Source organism: Canis lupus, chromosome 17 (assembly GCF_048164855.1).
Source record: "Canis lupus baileyi chromosome 17, mCanLup2.hap1, whole genome shotgun sequence".
Classification (NCBI taxonomy): Eukaryota; Metazoa; Chordata; class Mammalia; order Carnivora; family Canidae; genus Canis; species Canis lupus.
Window position 1 is genome coordinate 34,063 of NC_132854.1, and position 22,632 is coordinate 56,694.

A 22,632-nucleotide genomic window follows, 5' to 3' on the forward strand; every position below is an offset into this window, starting at 1 on the left:
TTATGATAGTCACACAGAGAGAGAGAGAGAGAGGCAGAGACACAGGCAGAGGGAGAAGCAGGCTCTATGCACTAGGAGCCCGACGTGGGATTCGATCCCGGGTCTCCAGGATCGCGCCCTGGGCCAAAGGCAGGCGCCAAACCGCTGCGCCACCCAGGGATCCCCCGATCTGTTCTCTTCCCAGGATTACAAGGTGCACCACATTCTTCCAATGCTCCATCCTTAGAACAGTACCTATATCGGTCCTCGTCAGTCCCATGTGCAGGCTCAAAGCGAGCCCTGAGAAAGCCAGACACCTTGAGAGCACTCAGCCTCTTATGGAAATGTCCGAGCAAACGGAGACTGTTGCTCTCTCCTACTTCAGTACTAACTCGAAAATACTTGCAACAAGTCTGGCCACACTCCACACAAGAGGCATATCCTTTATCTGTGAGATTATTGACAGTGAAATGACACTGAACCCTTGTACCTTCTGAACCTAAGTAAGCTGGAGACCCAGGTTGGCCAGCGCTGCAATCCCCACCTCCTACTCCCTACACTCCCTTCCCTTGTGTGGTCCAAACCAGTTTACACTTTGCTCATTCTCAGCCATTATACTCTGTAGAATACTTAATACTAAGCCATCACTTGGGACCTACTCAATACTATAAATTAATCGTTTCATCACCCTCCAGGCATCCCCACACCATCCTCACCAGCAAAGGTTCCTCTGCTTTGGACACGTGGGAACATAGCCCTGTAGAGGCACACTCTATGCAAAGGAGGAATGCTTCTCCCAGATTTTCCTGCCAGCTCTCCAGAAAAAGGTTTTCAGTGGTATTTCAACTCTAACTTACCTTGCAATGGCACATCCATGTCTGCAACCCAATGGAAGTGGTATTAATTAAATGACCGTGGAGGGCCCAGGTGATTTTAAAAGTGCTGTCTGATTCATTAAATCAGATGATCAGCTGCAGCTTGGGAATTCACTGAAGTTTACATGGCAATGATGTTCAGAAATGGAGGTGTGAATGTGTGTGTGTTTGAGTGTATGTTTACTCTTTGTTAGCCACAGTAATTAACTAGAATATACCTTCTCATAATTAAAGAACTTTGATTTAATTGGTGCCAAAGAGTCCAAGATGTTCGAAAGCAGTAAATTCTGTGGCACTCATGCTTCTCACACTCTTTGCATTTTTTATTTTTTAAAATCAATTTAGATATTATTAAAATGCATCATCGTACCTCTTTTTCAGCAAACCAGTCTAAAAGAGGTCCCTGAAAATATTTCCAGGAGCTTTCTCCTCCTCTGCTGCCTTCTAGAAGCAAGGATAGATCCATCTCAAACAAGAAAATACCCACCGGAGCCTCAGGTGTTTATAAACAGCTACAATTCAGCTAATTTCCAAGTTCCATGTTTCCCTCTTCTCCATAGCATTTCAAACCTTCTGAATTTTGTTGGCTTTTTCAATGGGGAGCTTTATTCCTTGGCAAACAGCAAGCATGTGGTCACTGGACAAATCCTGTGGCAGCAAGGATGACTCTGGGGTCCCCAATCATCCATGACATGCCTCAAGGAGCCCCCACAGTCTGGAAGCCTTGCTTCCTGTGGAGTACGAAAAAAGCAGTGAATCATCACCTGTCAGTCTAGGCAAAAGTTGCAAAGTTTGGTCCCTGTAGTGTCTGGTTTTGTGGCATTTTCTGAATTTTAGATTTGAAAAGAAGTTGGTAGCCTTAGTAAAGACAGCTATCTGGTTTCTGTGGCAGAACACACATCCATCTCCCTTAGGCCTTTTTCTGGACTTCTGAAATTTCCACTTGCCTCCAACCATTCACGGGACAATAAAAAAAGTTATCTTTTGGGGCACCTGGGTGGCTCAGTGGTTGAGCACCTGCCTTTGGCTCAGGTCGTGATCCCGGAGTCCTGGATCAAGTCCCAAATCGGGCTCCCGGCAGGGAGCCTGCTTCTCCTATGTCTCTGCCTCCCTCTCTCTGTGTCTCTAATGAATAAATAAAGTCTTTAAATTAAAACAACAACAACAACAACAACAAAAAAGAAAAGTTATCTTTAATGTTGGTAAGACCAGTGCTATCACAGAGTTGGATGGCAAACCGAAAATAAGGCAGGAAGTACAATGCATTTGCAAGATAAATGGATTCTACCCTTTTCACACACTAATCTCTCCAAAAGGCCCAGGGCCTAGCCTGAAGACAGAGAAGGGTGGCCTTCTAGCTACTCCAGGCACTTGTTCACCTAAAATCCACTCTCATATGGTGACTGGAGAGCTTCCCAGCTAGTCAAAATGAAAGGCATAGAAAGGCAGGAGTGTCCCAGTTTGTTCTATCCCCCCATGGCATCCTTGCAAAAGATGAGACGCAATTCTATCCCAGATTACAGTGGGCTTCTACAGTTGCTTCCTTGTGCATCAAAGAGAAATGTGAGAACTAGGGATATCTGAATTTCTTGTTTTGAAATTGAGCAATGCTTATTCCTAATTACCCCAAGAACAAGCTACCATTCTTTTTTTTTTTTAAGATTTTATTTATTCATTCATGAGAGAGAGACAGAGACAGAGAGAGACAGAGACACAGGCAGAGGGAGAAGCAGGCTCCATGCAGGGAGCCTGATGCACAACTCGATTCTGTCCCAGGACTCCAGGATCACGCCCTGGGCCGAAGGCAGGCGCTAAACTGCTGAGCCACCCAGGGATCCCTGCTACCATCCTTTTCTAACAATACTAGTATTAGTAACTTCCATATTCTATGGGAAAGACAGAAAACCAGAGAGACCTAAAACTCAGCAGCCCTGCTGCTGGAATGAATCAAAGGACCAGATGTGACCTCAAGAGGGCTAAACACACACGCAGGTAGAGAGCCATTCTCAGGAATTACATACTGGGAAACAACACCACAGTTACCATGTGTAAGTGTGTATATTCATTTCTCAGTCATTTTTATGATGTTCCTGAGATGTACCTTAAAATGCTCTAGCATGAATTAAAATTTAAATCTGCCTTTTTCTGACAAAAACTGTATGATTTTAGACCTTCAATTGACAAACTGCACTGCTTGCGATTGTGATTCTGTGTATGCTTTGAGTATGCACACAGGCTCAACATCATTAGTTTTTTGTTTTTTTTTTTTAACATCATTAGTTTTTAGAAACATGTAACAGATGACAATGCCCAAAGCCATTTCAGGTGTGCTGGACTCCTCCTGAGGTGATCACTTTGTGCTGCGATTTTAGCTCACCTGCCTCCCCCTATTCTGTACTTCAAGCTTGGGCCCTGGAATCTAGTATGAGTTGAGAAAACACCCAAATAATTTAAGAAGTATGCACTAAATAGGAGGGTTAACCTGGACTTTAAAAGTCTAAGTAAAAAAAATAAAAATAAAAAAAATAAAAAATAAATTAAAATAAAATAAAAAAGTTAATTAAATAAATAAATAAATAAATAAATAAATAAATAAATAAATAAAATAAAAAATAAAAGTCTGTAAGGCCTAGGGTTTTAGGAGGCTAATTTCTTGGGTTACTTCAACTTTAGGCCAATATACTGACAGACTCTAAAAGACCAAGATTTCAATAAATGGGAGTTCATCTGATTCATTTATCCTTTTTAAAAAATATTTTTATATGAAAAAGAGAAAGCACAGAGGAGAGGGGCAGAGGAAGAGAGGAGCAACTCCTTGCTGAGTGGGGAGCCTGACACAGGACTTGATCCCAGAACCCCAAAATCATGATCTGAGCTGAAGGCAGACACTTCACTGATGGAGCCCCCCAGGTGCCCTTTGAAGCATTCATCTTGAATTATTCATATACCCTATAACAGCTCTTTTTACATAATTTCAATCCAAAATAATGGCAGAGAGCATTTTGCTGTTATTTTGTTGTTTATTTATCAAGAAAACCTCAATATAACAGACTCAACTACTGCCCTGTCACGATCTATATTTGGCTTCCAAGAGTTGCCCTATGCTAGACGTTGATTTGTTCACAGTTCTGTTGAAATGATCAACTCAGTCTAACACTTGAAGAAAAACAGTACATCAGCTGTTCAAATTCTTGCCTGCAGCCACCATGAACCTTGTTTCTGAAATTGGACTTCAAAACAAATGTAAAAAGCTCCAAAGAAGCTTCTGAAAGAACAGAAACCCAGAACTCCAGTGGTCCAGAGGCATCCATGCACTTGGCAACCACCTCCAGATCCCAGGGACTCCTGGCTGCAGACAGTAGAGCTCAGAACAAGTGCGTGTCTGCCAACGGCTCTTCAGCAACTGAAGGAATCAGACACTGGTATGTAGCCAAGTCTCAGGTCTTTGCACAGGTTCTTTAACTAGCAATTGTGTGATGTGAATGACAAATTACATGACTTCTAGGAGGGGGCCTTCGGGGTAACAAAGAAAGTGACTTTGTAATACTGACACAGCAGCAACACTTGCAATTATTAGGAGACTGTTCAAGTAGGGACCTACAGCACTACATAGATGTCCATACTGAATTTGACGACGTAACTTCCTGTTGAAGGTAACGATCTTGAAAGTGCGGATGCAAAACTTAATGATCAGAGAAAAGTCTCTCATTTTTCTACATTTAAAATCCATAGCTTAAAACGTGTAGATCGAATTTCTATCACTGTTGATTGGACATCTCTGTTTCTTCTCTGGGGAACAAGCTGTTTGTCTTTTCCTTGTGTATTTAATGAAGTGGTCATTGTCCTTTTTCCCTGAAGAAAGTCTTGTTATGTTAGGAGATAACAAACAACTGTGAACAAACTGTTCATACCACAGTCGGGACTGGGGAGAATGGGAGGTGTCGGCCCAGATAGAGTGACAAGGGCATTTTCAAATTTTATTTTATTTTAATAAATTTATTTTTTATTGGTGTTCAACTTGCCAACATACAGAATAACACCCAGTGCTCATCCCGTCAAGTGCCCCCTCAGTGCCCGTCACCCATTCACCCCCACCCCCCACCCTCCTCCCCTTCCACCACCCCTAGTTCGTTTCCCAGAGTCAGGAGTCTTTATGTTCTGTCTCCCTTTCTGATATTTCCCACACATTTCTTCTCCCTTCCCTTATATTCCCTTTCACTATTATTTATATTCCCCAAATGAATGAGACCATATGTTTGTCCTTCTCCGATTGACTTACTTCACTCAGCATCATACCCTCCAGTTCCATCCACGTCGAAGCAAATGGTGGGTATTTGTCGTTTCTAATGGCTGAGGAATATTCCATGTATACATAAACCACATCTTCTTTATCCATTCATCTTTCGATGGACACCGAGGCTCCTTCCACTGTTTGGCTATTGTGGACATTGCTGCTAGAGACATGGGGGTGCAGGTGTCCCGGCGTTTCCCTGCATCTGTATCTTTGGGGTAAATCCTCAGCAGTGCCATTGCTGGGTCGTAGGGCAGGTCTATTTTTAACTCTTTGAGGAACCTCCACACAGTTTTAATATGTGGGGGACCTACTTCTGGGCCTTCGGGGAAGCTGTACCTCACATTTCCCAAGGTCAACATGACCTGCGAAAACCTCAGGGCAGGGGCTCTGTTTCTGCCCCAGCACATACTGTGCCTCTGCTTCGTTTACAGAAAATAACCAAAAAGGGCCCTTCTGACCAGAAAAGATAAAGTAAGATACTTCTTGGGTCCCCGTGAAGATCAAAGTCACACAGCCCTGCCTGTACCAGAAGCGAAAAGTCTGCAACTTCCCGAAAAGTCGTCTGCTAATTCGTGACTTCTGCTGTCACGTGTGGGACCCTACAGCAGACGTTCCCCTGGCAGGGCACGGTCTCCGGGAGAAGGCTAGATCCTGGGCAGCTGTCCTCGTTTGGACTCGAAGAAAATTCTCTTCGTGAAGAGCTTCCAAAAGGTTCGTTCCTTTCACCTCGCCGGAGGACCGGGGCCCGCTCGCCCCAGCCGCAGCCGCAGCCGCAGCCGCAGCCCCAGCCCCGGGCCGCGGTCGCCCCGGCAACGCCGCCGTCACGCCCCGGCAGGCGCCTGCAGCCACCCGCGGAGCACGGGCGAGAAACACGACTCCAAGCCTTTCAACCTTTAAATTTTGGGGAGAGTTTTCTTCTGAAGCTGTTGGATCTAGTCGCATTCGGATGTGGATGGCTCTGCCACACAAGCAAATACCCCAAAATTCCCTAAAATGCGCCCATGACTACGTAGACACTGCAAGAACCGGACAAGCCCCAAAGCACGCCCTCCATTCTCCGAGAACGGGCGATCGGGAAGGAGCGCGGAGCGACGCGGAGGCCCGGCGGGCCCAGCCCCGTCCCAGAGCTCAGCAGAAGCAGAGAGAGGCCCCGCCGCTCCGGAGGCCCAGCCGCACCCGCCAGGCGGTCAGGAGCAGGCACCGTCGGGGTCGCGCCGGGCGCGTCACTTCCGGAGGCGGGGCGGACTGCTCCGCACGCCTGCGTACTCCCGGCCGAGCGGCGCCCGGCGAGCAGCGGCCGGATTGGGCCGCGCCGGAGGGCGCGCGGCGCAAACTCGCTTCCCAGCGGCCCCCGCGGCTCGTCCCGCGGCGGCGCGCACGTCCGCGCGCTCGCAGCCCGCGCCTGCGCCGAGCCGCCATTCGGGAGGCCGCCGCGCCGCAGGGCCTCGCGGAGCAGCCCGGGACTGCGACCCGGCTCCCCCCGTCCTTCTCGGGTGTGGACGTCGCTGCGGCCTACCGGTGAGGAGCGGGGCGGGGCGTCGTCCGGGCTGGGCGCCGTCGCCGGCTCGGGTCCCTCTGAGGAGGCCCGCCCGGGGCGTGCGGCGAGGAGCGGCCTGCGCCGAGTCCGCGGGCGGGTGGGCCTCGGGCCGAGGCGGGCCCCGCGGCGTCGGCGTCGGCGGGGGCGGGAAGCGCAGCGCGACTCCCCTCGGGGAGGGCCGGGCCGGGCCGGGCGGACGGGCCCCGCGAAGGAGGCACGCGCTCCACTTCGACTCGGGACGCGGCTCTCGCTGCCCTGGTCGGCGCGCGCTTTTGTCATTGTTGCCGCTTGGAAACGGGCTGGGCAGCCCCGAAGCAGCCGGCCGGGGCTGGTGTCCACGGCGTGCGCGGAGAGCGGCGCCTCGGCGACTCGAGAGCCCGGCGTGCACGCGGCCGCGGGACGTGGGTCCGCTCGGGAGAAGCGGGGGCTGCCCGGGGCACTCCGGGCGCGCGGCCGCCGGCGGTCAGGGGGGCGCAAACCCGAGCGTGTGCCGCCCTGCCGGGGGGGGGGGTCCGCGGGGGCGCGGAGGGCCCCGAGCCCGCGAGCCAGCCGGGATCCTGCAGCCCCGCTCCTGCCTCTTCACGCCGAAGAGCTGAAGCCGGGACCACGGCAGCTTTGTTCAGAGGAGCCAAAGGGGGAAATAGTCCGAGTGTCCATCGAGTCGGTTGTGGTCTTTGCGGTGGAATGCGATTCAGAGTTGAAAATACAAACGATTCCAGTACCTGCTGTGGTGTAGACGTGGGGAGTGAAGTCGGCCAGACACAAAAGGACACACGTGTGAGCCCCCCCCCCGGGGCCCGAAAACTGAATAGAGATTACCGGGGGCTCGTGGGGGTGGGGGAAATGGGGAATTACCGGTCACTGTTTGTGCTCTGGAAAAGTCATGGAAACGGGTAATGAGGATGGTTGTACAGCCTTGTGATGTACTTAATGCCACTGAGTTGTGCTTTTCAAAATTAGAATGGTAAGTTTTGTTGTATTTTACCATGATTTTTTTTAAATGCATGGGGGGGCACCTGGGTGGTGCGGCCCGTCCAGTCGCCAACCCTTGGTGTAGGCTCAGGTCATGACATCTTGGGTCCTGCGGTAGTGCTGTCTGCCCAGTACAGAGTCTGCTTGTCCCTGTCCTTTTCTCTCAAATAAATACATAAAATCCGAAGAAAAACAAAACAAAAGTCTGAGAAAAGGCAAAACGACAGAGACAGTAAAAAGAGCAGTGGTTATGAGGAGCACAAGGGACTGTCACAGCTGTGAAATTATTCTGTTCCGTTGTGTAATGCTGGGTGTGTGACACTGTTTGTGGAAACCCATAGGCCAGGACAACAGGTTAGGTGACTTCTAACTAAACTTCACTTTAGTAAATATATCAGGATTCCTTCTTCAGTAGTAACAAATGTACTAATACAGTATGTTGGTGATAGAAGTTGTGTGCACAAGAGGAAAGAAGTAAATGAAAGTACAGAACTTTCCCTCTTTTAAACTTTTTTTATTTTTTTAAGTAGAGAATTTTGAATTTTTTCTGTTGGATAGGAGATAGGTGTGATGTGGTGGACTGGCAAACTACTTAGAACCTCTCTTAGGAACAGCATGTAGTCTGTAGAGGCAGGAAGTAGGATGAGAGAAACTTGTTAGTGTGGACACTGTAGAGTTACTTTCATAGTCAGGCTTAGGAGCTCTGAAATTTAGGGTGGGAAATGGCTAGAATCTTAAAGCTGGAAGGAATCTCAGTGTCCAGCGTCTACCCAGGAGCTGAATTCTGCAGCATGCTGATGGGAAAGACGTCATGGTATTTCAGCAAAGGTCCAGGATCAGGCATCCTCTGACCTTCCTAACTGTTGTGATCCCAAGCACTTTTCTCCATCAGCATCAGTTTTCTCGATTCTAAAGTGGAGAGTTTAGACTCAAGTCATCTGAGGATCCTTTCAGTCCTATACTGACCATTGGCTTGCGGTTATGGAGGGCTCTTACCTGGGAATGCAACTCATTCTAGTCCATGATTGAGTAGTTTGTAAAACTTTTTCTTAAGCTGGAATCTGTTTTCCTGCTGGCTTCCACTTGTTGCTTCTAGGATACCTTACATATTACCCATAATTCTTCCACTTGAAATTAGTCAGTTTCCGTACTCAGAAAAGACATGTTTTTTTGTGTGTGTTTTTTTTTTAAGATTTTATTTATTCATGGGAAACACACAGAGAGAGAGAGAGAGAGAGAGAGAAAGGCAGAGACACAGGCAGAGGGAGAAGCAGGCTCCATGCCGGGTGCCGGGAGCCGGACGCGGGACTCCATCCCGGGTCTCCAGGATCAGGCCCTGGGCTGAAGGCAGCGCTAAACCACTGAGCCACCTGGGCTGCCCAAGACATGTTTTTAAAGACTGCCTGCCATCCTGGTTGCTTTCTTTTGCATGTTGCCTAGTATTCTAAACTCATCCTTCCTGCCCAGAGCTGGAGACAGTGATCCACTGGGACATTCTGTCTGATGTAGATGATGGAGTGCAGTTCTCTGTCGATTCGTATTACTGATTTTGTCCATTACACTAGTTTGTCAAGATCTTCTAGGTTCTAGTGTATTAGTTTAGTCAAGATATATTAGAAAGAACCTAGGTAGATGACAGAACTTTAATCTCGTCCTTTGTGAGATGCTGATTACTTGCTTCATCTTGAGCAAATTACTTAATGTCTAGGTTTGAATTTCTCAGCCATAAATTGAAGTTTCAAAGTAGATGATCCCTGAGGTCTTTCTGCTCTGAATCACAATGATTTGTAAACTAGATGGTAGCACAGGTCTCTTCTAGTTTTAAAGTCCTATGAATCTAAGATCAAGTCTCTAGTCTTCATGATGGGATGTTTAGAGGTAACGAACGGATACTTTATGAGCATATACCATGTGCCAAGAATGTGCAAGGGTTACAGGGGTGAACAGGCCCTCTGAGAGCCAGACTCTTGTAGTGCAAGAGAGTAATGCCTACGTGGAAGGTGTGCACACAAAGAGAGTTGGGGAGGGTGTTGGCCATTGTTTTTTAGGAAGTAATTCTTCCTAAAGGATGGAGAAACTTGCCCGATGGCCGAGTGTGTAAACTTACCATGCCAGGGAGTATAAAGTAGAGGAAATGCCTGTGTGAAAGTCCAGAGGCTAGGTTTGTATTTAAAGGAATGAAGTCCAGTCAGGGGACAGACAGATTGTGAAGGGCTATATATACCGTGGTTTTGTCTTCTGTAGGTGTTGGGGGATATTTTGAGGAACTGTGAGCAGGCCAATGGCATTAGGTTGTATTTGGAAGATGACTGGAAACAGTATGGCGATTGGATGGCGAGGAAGTAAGGCTAGAGAGGCACAGACAGCACAGCTATCCACATTACAGCTTGACCATGGGTAGAGTGGTGTGCTGTGCACTATCCCCTGGCTTGTTCATGGCCAGTTTTGTTCTTGCTATTCAAGTCAACAGCTTACCCGGACCCTGACACATTCTCTGAAATCCATGTTTGAAGAGGCTGTGCAGTCACTGGAGCACCACTGTCCTTCCTTATCCTCTGATGCCTCTTCCTTCTTTGCCCCTTGGTCCTGTGGACAATCTTGTCCCTTCCTCACTACCTGTTACTTTACTGCTCTGCAGTGTAGTGTGGATAATGGACAAAACATCAGCTGCTCCTGTATCCTGTGGTCTCGGCAGCTGAAGTGAGACGATGAATTTGCTGTGGTTATAGACAAGGGTTCAGGATTCGGTCCTGGATTTTAAAATGGAATAAGATGTGGGTGGTGTCATTGGTAGTATCCATGGTTATCTTTGGTATTATTTCATTAAAGCAAGTGGATTGACCCCAGTCACTGTTGGCAGGGAGCAGGTCAGCAAGAGAAATAGGCAGAGTTCTTTTGCATAGATTATCACAGAAATGTAGTTTTGATTACAGTTCCTTTATTCTTTTTTTCCAGGTCCATCTTCTCATCTTTGTTCTTCATGTACTACAAACTATTTTCTATAATTAACTCAGAAGCCATGTAGACTTGCTTGCCCTTTGAAGACATACTTTCAAGGCTTCTAGGAAGATAAACTGGTAAGTCTACCAGAGAAAGTATTGTTGGTCTTTATTTCTTCCCTGCTCTAAAGGGAATTGGCCTGGATTTATAGTGTTATTTTACCAGCTTTACTTTGCATATTGTTTTTGTTTGCTTTATAACAATTAGGAGAGTATGTTTAAGATGTGAACATTTTTGAGAAGTGCTTACACCTAAGGAAAATCTACAAAAGCACATATGTGCATACATAATGATGCATGAAGATGTGACAGGTATGCATATATATGACAGAGTTTGGGGTTTGAGAAGTGAATTTTAAACAATTCTTTAAAAAATTTTTTTGAGTAAGGGGTTACTAGGGTCTGATAATGAGGCTGGGAAATAGACACTTTGAGACTGGCCAGAAGAGTTGATGGTAAGAAGAGGAAGAAATAGAGAGGGGCAGGTGAGGGAGATGGGAAACACCCAAGTCTAGGGAGCCATCGGAATTAACACAGATTGAGAGGGAGCAGGATCGGTGAGGAACTGATTGGCACTCCATGGAGGGTGAGAGAGCTGATGATTTAACATGCAGCAGTTAAGGACAAAAGGAATCCAAGCTGAGGTGGCTGGGGGCCACTTGGAGGCAAAAGCAGCAGGAATTAGGGCAAGTGGTATTCATCAAAGATAAACTAATTGGGGATCCCTGGGTGGCTCAGCGGTTTAGCGCCTGCCTTTGACCAGGTCGGGCTCCAGGCATAGAGCCTGCTTCTCCCTCCTCCTGTGTCTCTGCCTCTCTCTCTCTCTCTCTGTCTATCTCTCTCTCTTTGTGTGTGTGTGTGTCTATCATTCATAAATAAATACATCTTTAAAAAAAAAAAAAGATAAACTAATTTACAGAAGCAGCAATAAAATGTAGGGTTAGTGTAAAATTTCCAGAGAGGCAAGAAACAGAGATACAGCCAATGGAAAGTAGAAGTAAGCAGAAATAGTGGTAGAGTTTTGCCTATAGAAAGCAACCACAAGGGGAATCCCTGGGTGGCTCAGCGGTTTAGTGCCTGCCTTTGGCCCAGGATGTGATCCTGGAGTCCTGGGATCAAGTCCCACATCAGGCTCCTTGCATGGAGCCTGCTTCTTCCTCTGCCTGTGTCTCTGCCTCTCACTCTCTCTCTCTCTCTCTGTGTCTCTCATGAATAAATAAATAAAATCTTTTTAAAAAAAAAAAAAAAGAAAGGAAAGGAACCACAATTCTTTCATAGGAATGGGAACAGGGGGTGTGGTTCTCCAGTTGTTGCACTAATGTTAGAGATGTCAATTTATGAGATGTGGTTTTATTTTCTTTTTCATTTGGTAAGTTTGCCAGAAACATTTTTTTCCCTTAGATTTATTTATTAGCAAGAGAGTGAGAGCATGAGTGGGGGGAGGGCAGAGGGAGAAGTAGACTCCCCACTGAGCAGGAAGCCGGTATAGGGCTCCATCCCAGGACACTGGGATAACAACCTGAGCCAAAGGTGGGCTCGGGCTCCTAACCAACTGAGCCACCCAGGCATGCCATGGAAGCATTTTTTAAAAACTTTTCTGATGACAGAATAGTGTGCTCAGTAATTTCTGTAGGAAGAGAACAAAATGCTTTACTCTTAAAGTTCATAATCTGATTCCTGTATTATACACTTATTGGGCTTATTGATAACCTCTATTTTATGAACTAGTATTGGTAAAAAGTTGATGAGTTAACATACAGGAAATGAAAGTTGTTTTGTTGATAGGACTGTAAATTAGGCAAAGACAATAGAGAGGTACTGAGTAAGATACTTTCTCCCACTCTACACTAGTTTCTTGAGAAGATGGGAAAAGTTTCATAGTTAACAGTTTAAGAAACGCAAGTTGTGAAAGTACAAAGTCTATCTTCCTGTCATAAATAGGACTTGAGTATATTTCAGATGAGATACTGCGTGCTGGTCAGCCATAACTTTAGCAAGGTCATTGGGCAATATTTACTTACCAGAAACTGAACTGTTGGTTAGAGGATGCCCTTGTAGTTTCTAGTATAATAATCATAGCTGACACCGACAGTTCACCATGAGATACTGTTCTAAATATGCTACAAAATATTAACATCCGTCCAGGAACCTGAAACGTAAGTTCAGCAACCTAACAAAAGCCATATACTGGAACCAGGACTCACTCAAACCCAACAAGCCTGAGGTCTTAACCTCTGTGTCATATATATGCAACTTAGGGTTTATTATACTATAATGATGGTTTTTAATATGTAATGTCCCCCTTATGAACATCCCTTGACTGTTGATTGTGGCCGTTTAGGCCAGATGCGGTTATTGAGAAATCGCTGCCTTTTCTTATAACATTCTTATACTTTTATGAGACACTGGGTTTTAGGTGGATCGTTAACCTGCACATTCTTTCTACATGTTATCTTCATTATGTTTGCAAGTTTCAGAGATTTTTTTTATTCAGTATTCAGTGATTATATTCTTTTTTTAGTCAGCCCATAGAGCCCTAAAAACAATTTTCTGAAAGCCAGGATAGTTGCAGCTCCTGAAGCTCCTGAAGGAGCTAATACTTTCTGAAAAGCACTCGTTTGTTTCCTCAACTGTCTTGTCACCTTTTTATATTTAAACTGCTACCCCCAAATGCAAATAATAAACCGGTAATATAGGTGATAGAAAACAGTGTTGTAGGCAATAACATCTTCAAGACAAGTTCTCAAAATTAGAAATACTGTACAGTTTTTTAAGTTATTGTTTCTGAAATTATTAAAGGGGATCCTCTTAATATAAATAAGTATCTCTAATCTGTATTGTAGTTTGAGGAGCAGTAACCTGGAAGGAATACATTTTGACCCTGTAATTACTATTAGCACAGAGCACATTAAATGCTCTTGGTGGTAGCTGATACTTTTCGTAAAGGATAGGACAGGGACGGCAGGGTGGCTCAGCGGTTTAGCACCTGCCTTTATCCCCAGGGCATGATCCCAGGGTTCTGGGATCAAGTTCCACATCAGGCTCCCTGTATGGAGCCTGCTTCTCCCTCTGCCTGTGTCTGCTCCCCGCTGCCCCCTCCCCCCGTCTCTCATGAATAAATAAATAAAATCTTTATTTTTTTTGTAATAATAAATTCATTTTTTATTGGTGTTCAATTTGCCAACATACAGAATAACACCCAGTGCTCATCCTGTCAAGTGCCCCCCTCAATGCCCGCCACCCAGTAACCCCCACTCCCTGCCCTCCTCCCCTTCCACCACCCCTAGTTCGTTTCCCAGAGTTAGGAGTCTTTATGTTCTGTCTCCCTTTCTGATATTTCCCACACATTTCTTCTCCCTTCCCTTATATTCCCTTTCACTATTATTTATATTCCCCAAATGAATGAGAACATATAATGTTTGTCCTTCTCTGATTGACTTACTTCACTCAGCATAATACCCTCCAGTTCCATCCACATTGAAGCAAATGGTGGGTATTTGTGGTTTCTAATGGCTGAGTAATATTCCACTGTATACATAGACCACATCTTCTTTATCCATTCATCTTTCGATGGACACCGAGACCCCTTCCACAGTTTGGCTATTGTGGACATCACTGCTATAAACATTGGGGTGCAGGTGTCCCAGCGTTTCATTGCATCTGAGTCTTTGTGGTAAATCCCCAGCAGGGCAATTGCTGGGTCGTAGGGCAGATCTATTTTTAACTCTTTGAGGAACCTCCACACAGTTTTCCAGAGTGGCTGCATCAGTTCACATTCCCCCCAACAGTGTAGGAGGGTTCCCCTTTCTCCACATCCTCTCCAACATTTGTGGTTTCCTGCCTTGTTAATTTTCCCCATTCTCACTGGTGTGAGGTGGTATCTCGTTGTGGTTTTGATTCGTATTTCCCTGATGGCAAGTGATGCAGAGCATTTTCTCATGTGCATGTTGGCCATGTCTATGTTTTCCTCTGAGATTTCTGTTCATGTCTCTTGCACATTTCGTGATTGGATTGTTTGTTTCTTTGGTGTTGAGTTTAATAAGTTCTTTATAGATCTTGGAAACTAGCCCTTTATCTGATACGTCATTTGCAAATATCTTCTCTCATTCTGTAGGTTGTCTTTTAGTTTTGTTGACTATATCCTTTGCTGTGCGAAAGCTTCTTATCTTGATGAAGTCCCAATAGTTCATTTTTGCTTTTGTTTCTTTTGCCTTCGTGGATGTATCTTGCAAGAAGTTACTGTGGCCGAGTTCAAAAAGGGTGTTGCCTGTGTTCTCCTCTAGGATTTTGATGGAATCTTATCTCACATTTAGATCTTTCATCCATTTTGAGTTTATCTTTGTGTATGGTGCAAGAGAGTGGTCTAGTTTCATTTTTCTGCATGTGGATGTCCAGTTTTCCCAGCACCATTTACTGAAGAGACTGTCTTTCTTCCAGTGGATAGTCTTTCCTCCTTTGTCGAATATTCATTGACCATAAAGTTGAGGGTCCACTTCTGGGTTCTCTATTCTGTTCCATTGATCTATGTGTTGTTTTTGTGCCAGTACCAGACTGTCTTGATGACCACAGCTTTGTAGTACAACCTGAAATCTGGCATTGTGAGGCCCCCAGCTATGGTTTTGTTTTTTAAAATTCCCCTGGCTATTCGGGGTCTTTTCTGATTCCACAAAATCTTAAAATAATTTGTTCTAACTCTCTGAAGAAAGTCCATGGTATTTTGATAGGGACTGCATTAAACGTATAAATTGCCCTGGGTAACATTGACATTTTCACAATATTCATTCTTACACAATCCATGAGCATGGAATATTTTTCCATCTCTTTGTGTCTTCCTCAATTTCTTTCAGAAGAGTTCTATCGTTTTTAAGGTATAGATCCTTTACAGGGTTCTGGGATCAAGTTCCACATCAGGCTCCCTGTATGGAGCCTGCTTCTCCCTCTGCCTGTGTCTGCTCCCCGCTGCCTCCCGCCCCCCACCCCCGTCTCTTGAATAAATAAATAAAATCTTAAAAAAAAAAAAAAAGGAAGCGCAAAGGGGCTTCTGACTTCCTGGACACAAATGTAAATCTCGCCTTCCTTAAAAAAAAAAAAAAAAAAAAAAAAGGATAGGACATAATTTAATGAGAAAAGACTTTGTGATCCACTTGGATAAACTCATCAACTGTGTTACAGAATCTGTTTTGGCAGCTGTTGAGTTCACATGCTGAGAAGAGCATACAAGATGGAAATGGTAGAGAATAGAAGAGTCCAGGGATGCCTGGCTGGCTCAGTTGGAAGAGCATGTGATTCTTGATTTCAGGGTTGTGAGTTCGAGCCCTGTTTTGAAGATAGGGATTGCCTAAAAAAAATTTTAAAAAGAAAGACTAGAATCCAGAATGGATTTATCAACACAAAATTTAGTAAATGCAAAATGGAACATTACATATCAGTGAGGAAAAGGGTTGCAGAGACCACTGAATTGTCTGTTTGGGATGAAAAAATAGGCTGAATCCCTATCTCCCTCCTTTTACCAGATAAAGTAAAACTATAAATGTAAAAAAAAAAAAATATATATATATATATAAATGTAAGGGGGTGCCTGGGTGGCTCAGTCGGTTAAGTGTCTGACTCTTGGTTTTCGCTCAGGTCTTGATCCCAAGGTCGTGAGATCGAGCCCCATGTTGGGCTGTCTCACCCTGGGCATGGAGCCTGCTTAAGGTTCTCTCTCTCCTTCTGTCCCTTTCCCTCCCTCAAAAAAGTACAAATGTAAAAAGAATGAAATCCTCAAAATCATAGTAAAAAAGTATTGACTGCTTTAAAAAGTATCAGAATAGGAAAGCATAATTTATAACAATCGTAAGGAAGACACCTTTAAGTTTTTAATTTTTCCATAAACCAGTTGTGTGTGAAAAAGCGCACATATATATACATATACATACCATAAAGTCAAGAGACATGATAAACTATGAAAATATTTTCAATAAAAGAGCTGATTTCTTTTATGCATACTATTTACAAATAATTAAAAGGAGAAGGCACATCCTACAAAAGAAATACACAGGGCTAACAAGGGAAATTTTCACTCTTTCTTTTTTTTTTTTTTTTTTTTTTAAATTTATGATAGTCATACAGAGAGAGAGAGAGAGAGAGGCAGAGACACAGGCAGAGGGAGAAGCAGGCTCCATGCACCGGGAGCCTGATGTGGGATTCGATCCTGGGTCTCCAGGATCGCGCCCTGGGCCAAAAGCAGGCGCCAAACCGCTGCGCCACTCAGGGATCCCTTCACTCTTTCTTATTAAAGTAAAGCACCTTAAAATAATGCTGAGACTCCAATTTTCACCCAAGAAGTGGCAAAGATTAGAAGTTTAATAATACTCAGTATTGGTGAGGGAGTTGGGGAATTGTCCACGGTATATACATTTGTTGATTGGTACATAATAGTATTATAACTTTTCGAGACTTCTGTGAAATCTATCAATTATAAATGTAAATCACCTTTGGCTCAGGTAATTCACTTCTAGGAATCTTCTCTTCAGAAATACCCTCACACTCAAGATATGCACAAGAAGATTTAGTGCTTGCTCTCTGTATAAGTAGAAACAGAACTCTAGGTAGAAACACAGAAACTTGGCCTTCTTTGGTTTCTAGAATCACTGAAACTCCACTTCTCACCGTAAAGCCTCAGGAGCTGGTCTTCTTTCTCCTGAAGCATCTTCTCTTCCCTAAATGAAAACAAGTTGCAGAACAGTGTGTTTAATATCCCATTTTTAGCTATAAGCTCCTGTTACTTTTTACCACCCTAGAAGACTTGCTTAAACTTTTAAAAAGTCATAATTACTGACAAGCAAGTTCCTACCTTAAGGGTTAGTCATCTCTCTGAATTGCCCTTTGCTAGGCAAACTCCTTTACATCATTCAGGATCAATGCTTGAGCATCTTTCCTTGACAGCCTTCTCTACGTTCACAGTTGGTTTTGCACCTAATGTAACCACCAAGTATAAGACACCTCTTTTTTTTTTTTAAGACACCCTTTAAACCCTAGAAAAGTAGGGCACAAAAAAATAATTCATTTATGAAATGAATGAATGAAATACTTTATATTAGGTTGGATAAAACATTACAGAATAATTTGATATTTTTTAAAAGCCATCTTTTCATAATTTTAGTTAAAGTATTTCTGAAGTGGATCTAGTTTCATGCTCAGCCTTAAACTGCCTAGCTTTAATTTTGATGTTGGCTCAGCTTTATATGTTGACTGCTTGTTCATTCCAGATTTCACAGTCAGGCTGTAAGGCATGTGCTAGGTGATTCTGGGATCAAGGTTGGGTCACTGGCAGTCCTATTACTGGGGTAAGGCACCTCTGAACCTATTTCTTCATCTGCAAATAAAAGTAATACTGAGTCATAGTGTTAGGAAGATTAAAAATTAGTTCATTCTCTCTTTTCTCTTCAAAATCTCTATTAAGGTATTATCTGATAAATGTACATGCCATATGAGACTTAAAATTATGCAGGTTTAGGACAGAGAACAGCACTTTATTCAAAATTAGGTTCCCTGAAAATAATTAATTTCTACTTTGTTGCAGCACTGTTGAAAGTTTTTAAAGAATATAATCGTGTGTGTTGTGACAGAGAGAGAAATGGAAGTATTCCAGGAAGTCCGTAAACCATCATCACGTTTGGAGTGTGACCACTGCAGTTTTCGAGGCACAGATTATGAAAATGTACAAATCCACATGGGTACCATCCATCCAGAATTTTGTGATGAAATGGATGCTGGTGGGTTAGGTAAAATGATTTTTTACCAGAAAAGTGCAAAGCTGTTTCACTGCCATAAGTGCTTCTTCACCAGCAAGATGTACTCTAATGTGTACTATCACATTACATCCAAACATGCAGGCCCAGAGAAGTGGAATGAGAAACCAAAAAATCCAGTAAGCAAAGAAACAGATCCTGGGAAAAGCCCTCCTCTTCCTGAGCACCAGAAAATGTCCTCAAATTCAGCAGAACTCCCAAAACCTATACCTGCTCTTTCCATAGAGACACAGAAACTTGGCCCGATTTTGTCTCCAGAATCACCAAAACCTACACCTCTCACTTCCCTAGAGCCTCAGAAGCCTGGCCCTGTTGTTTCTCCTGAGCCACAGACACCCTCTCTTCCTTCTCCTGAGCCTCCAAAATCTGCCTCTGTTTCTTCTCCTGAACTTCCAAAATCAGTCCCTTTCGTTTCTGAATCTCAGAAACCAGTCCCTGTTCCTTCTCCAGAACCGCAGAAACTTGGTCCTATATCTCCTGAGCCAGTAAAGGCCACTCTTGTTAATCCTAAACCTCAAAAACACTCCCATTTCACAGAAACATTGGGGCCACCTTCAGGCTCATCTCCAGAGTCACCAGTTTTAGCTGCTTCTCCAGAACCTTGGGGTCCATCCCCAACTGCATCTCCAGAGTCTCGGAAGCCAGCCCGGACTATCTCCCCTGAGCCAAGGAAGCCATCCCCATCGGAATCTCCTGAACCTTGGAAGCCATTCCCTGCTGTCTCTCCAGAGCCCAGGAGACCAGCCCCAGCTGTGTCACCAGGTTCTTGGAAGCCAGGGCCACCTGGGTCCCCGAGGTCTTGGAAATCTAGTCCTTCAGCATCATCAGGACCTTGGAAGCCAGCTAAACCTGCTCCATCTGTGTCTCCTGGTCCTTGGAAGCCAATTCCTTCTATCTCACCTGGACCATGGAAACCAACTTCCTCTGTGTCCCCCGCATCCTGGAAGTCTTCATCGGTTTCACCTGGTTCCTGGAAGTCTCCCCCTGCGTCTCCTGAGGCGTGGAAGTCTGGCCCACCAGAACTCCGAAAGACAGCTCCCACCTTGTCACCTGAACATTGGAAGACAGTTCCCTCAGTGTCCCCTGAGCTTCGTAAAGCAGGACCTCCCTTGTCTCCTGAACTTCGCAAACCAGGCCCACCATTGTCCCCAGAGATCCGCAGTCCAGCAGGATCTCCAGAGCTCAGAAAACCTTCAGGGTCTCCAGAGCTTTGGAAGCTTTCTTCTGATCAGCGAAAAACTTCTCCTGCTTCACTTGATTTTTCCGAGTCCCAGAAGAGTTCCCGTGGTGGTTCCCCTGACCTTTGGAAGTCTTCCTTTTTTATTGAACCTCAAAAACCTGTCTTCCCTGAGACCCGGAAACCTTCTGGACCATCTGAGTCCCCTAAAGCAGGTTCCGATATCTGGAAGCCTGTTCTCTCTCTTGATACTGAACCTAGAAAACCTGCCTTGTTTTCTGAGCCCACCAAAACAGCCCCTCCAGCTTCTCCTGAACCACGAAAACGTGCTCTTTTTCCAGAGCCCCGGAAACATGCCCTTTTCCCTGAACTTCCCAAATCTGCTATCTTCTCAGAGTCTCAGAAGGCAGTTGAGCTTGGTGATGAACTACAGACAGATGCCATAGATGATCAAAAGTGTGATATTTTGGTTCAAGAAGAACTACTAGCTACACCTAAAAAACTCTTAGAAGACACTTTATTTCCTTCCTCAAAAAAGCTCAAGAAAGACAACCAAGAGAACTCAGATGCTGAGCTTAGTAGCAGTGAGTATATAAAAGCAGATTTAGATGTGATAGACAGCAAGGGCCAAGAATCAAGCAGTGATCAAGAGCAGGTAGATGTGGAATCTATTGATTTCAGTAAAGAGAACAAAATGGATATGACTAATCCAGAGCAGTCCAAAAATGTGTTACAATTTACTGAAGAGAAAGAGGCTTTTATCTCTGAAGAAGAGATTGCAAAGTATATGAAGCGTGGAAAAGGAAAGTATTATTGCAAAATTTGTTGCTGTCGAGCTATGAAAAAAGGTGCAGTTTTGCATCATTTGGTTAATAAACATAATGTTCATAGCCCTTACAAATGTACAATTTGTGGAAAGGCTTTTCTTTTGGAATCTCTCCTTAAAAATCATGTAGCAGCCCATGGGCAGAGTTTACTTAAATGTCCACGTTGTAATTTTGAATCAAATTTCCCAAGAGGCTTTAAAAAACATTTAACTCACTGTCAAAGCCGGCATAATGAAGAAGCAAATAAAAAGCTAATGGAAGCTCTTGAACAGCCACTGGAGGAGCAGCAAATTTGATTTTTACACATGGTGTGGATATATGATCTACAAAGTTGTTTGTTGAAACTGTAAAGCATAGTTAATAGCATAGTTGGATCAGTAGATGTTGATGTGTATGGTGTATTGTGTTTAATTGTCTCAGTAGTGTTACAGAGAATAAGCATTTGGTTCTTTTTTTCATGGTCTCTGTTTATGTGACTATCTTGTAAGTCAATAAATTCATAACTGTATTCCAGATGGATAAAATTTCTCTAATTCCTTTTAAATATATTTGAATAATATGAAAATGTAGGTGGTCCACTTAACAATCAATAGCAAGTTGTACTCAATTTGAAACATCTAATCAAAGTGTCTGTATCTTTTTTTTGTGGAACTAACTCCAGACAATGGAAATTATTAGTTGGAATGTTTAAGAATTAGGTATGAAAAATTTCAGAAATTTTCTCTTAAATGTATTTTCAGATCATAAAAGTTATTTTGAAGTTCCTATTTGATCATATGAAGTTATTTATAAATCTTGAGCAGTTCTAGATGTTTATTAGCTTTTACGTCATGGAAAATTAGAGTCTCAGGGTTTGCTGATTTTCTGCTAAAAGAGATGTAGAGTAAGTTTTTAAAGGTTTGCAGCTTCCTCTAGGAAACTGGGAAAGATGAGTGTGACTTCGGTCTTGTCCTTAGTTGTTTCCTTCTGAGGAGTCTTCCATTCTACATCGCCTTCCCCACCCCACCCCCAGTTCTGGTTCTTCTCTTCCCTGTGAGCCCACACCTATAGATGATCCTTAACCGCCAAATGTGTTAGAACTGCACTTGCTGCTCCTGCGCCTCACACGTCACCTGTGGGGTTTCAGACCTGGTGATGAGTAGGAACTGAGAGTCTTCCAGATTCACAGTAGAAAATTTTTTAAGTAGACATTTCTGTTTGAGAGTATGTCAGTTGTATGTTTTCCACAGTTGTTAACTGTAAATACTTTGTGCCTGTTTGTTGATTATTTTTGTTCTAAACTATTTTGTCAAATGTGTATCAACCAAATTAAAAGCAAAGGCTATCATGTCAGCAGCATCCTCATGTGTGTGTATTCTTTTGTGTAATTTTCATTGTATGACACCCAGATTCCATTATTCTTTCTTGTTCCCCCTGTTCTCAGCATGCTAATTTTCCTATCTGGAGCAGCATTTCCTAAAGCTAGGTTTTCTCAGTTCTGTGGTCAGGTAAGTGAAGGAAATGCCACACTTGGCAGTGTTCCTTGTGGAAGATCCACAACCTGGTGGACTTGTGTAAACAGTGTGAAGCATTTAGTGCCATAAGGATTCTCCTGTGCACCCAAGGGTTGAGAGACTACGTTTATTTAAGCTGTTCCTAGACATTTTTGAACGGTGAGCACTTTTTTTCATAACCTCCAAAGTAATATGCCAATTGAGAAGACTTAGTGTTTATAGAATACTGGGAAGAACTTACAGGCTCCAGGTCTCACCACCTGGGTGAGTAGTTAAGCTGTCGTCAGTTTATTTTGGGTCCCTTCAGAACAAGCTTCCAGTGCTGGCATTTCCTTCTAGGCCAGCAAGTAGGACAGGTAGGGTTCCTTGGATAAGACAGTCCTGTTCTCATCAATGCTGGCTTGATTAAAATTATGACGAACATACAAAGGTGTGGAGCATGCAGAAACCGTTTTGAAGCCTGCAGTCTCAAACCAGCTGTGTTATGTGTGACATTATTTCCTTAGGACTTTACACTTTTGGTGCACACTTCTCACAGAACCCTTCCTAGATCTTTACTCAAGGTGGAGCCAACTACATCCCCTGACTTGCCATCTCATGTGGGTTTTTTCATAATACAGAGGATATGTATATCAGGATATGCTTCAGGATATGCTGAAGATGCACAAATAGTTTTGGCCTTTGGT

The 22,632-nt window shown here is 44.0% G+C and overlaps 2 protein-coding genes across 23 annotated transcripts in view; one reads left to right on the forward strand and one right to left on the reverse strand.

The window, feature by feature from the left end:
- The first annotated feature begins 10,612 nt into the window (after positions 1-10,612).
- Positions 10,613-21,791, forward strand: CHAMP1 (chromosome alignment maintaining phosphoprotein 1). 2 transcript variants are annotated; one of them, XM_072782256.1, is made up of 3 exons: positions 10,613-10,734; positions 17,907-17,984; positions 18,221-21,791. In XM_072782256.1, exon 3 carries the CDS (start codon positions 18,275-18,277, stop codon positions 20,747-20,749), a length of 2,475 nt encoding a protein of 824 aa, XP_072638357.1. In that variant the 5' UTR covers positions 10,613-10,734; positions 17,907-17,984; positions 18,221-18,274; the 3' UTR covers positions 20,750-21,791. The 2 variants fall into 2 exon arrangements, with proteins under 2 accessions (XP_072638357.1, XP_072638356.1); XM_072782255.1 differs by lacking the exon at positions 17,907-17,984.
- The window catches only part of UPF3A (UPF3A regulator of nonsense mediated mRNA decay), a 53,380-nt gene continuing 45,593 nt past the window's right edge, over positions 14,846-22,632 (reverse strand). For 11 of the 21 annotated variants that reach the window (XR_012009665.1, XR_012009668.1, XR_012009666.1 and 8 more), the window contains one exon: positions 16,721-17,357. The gene's annotated coding sequence lies outside the window, so the exon portion shown is untranslated. Of the gene's footprint in view, positions 15,995-16,720; positions 17,358-17,491; positions 17,673-22,632 lie in introns of those variants that run through there. The other 10 variants (XR_012009669.1, XR_012009664.1, XR_012009661.1 and 7 more) reach the window with 4 other exon arrangements.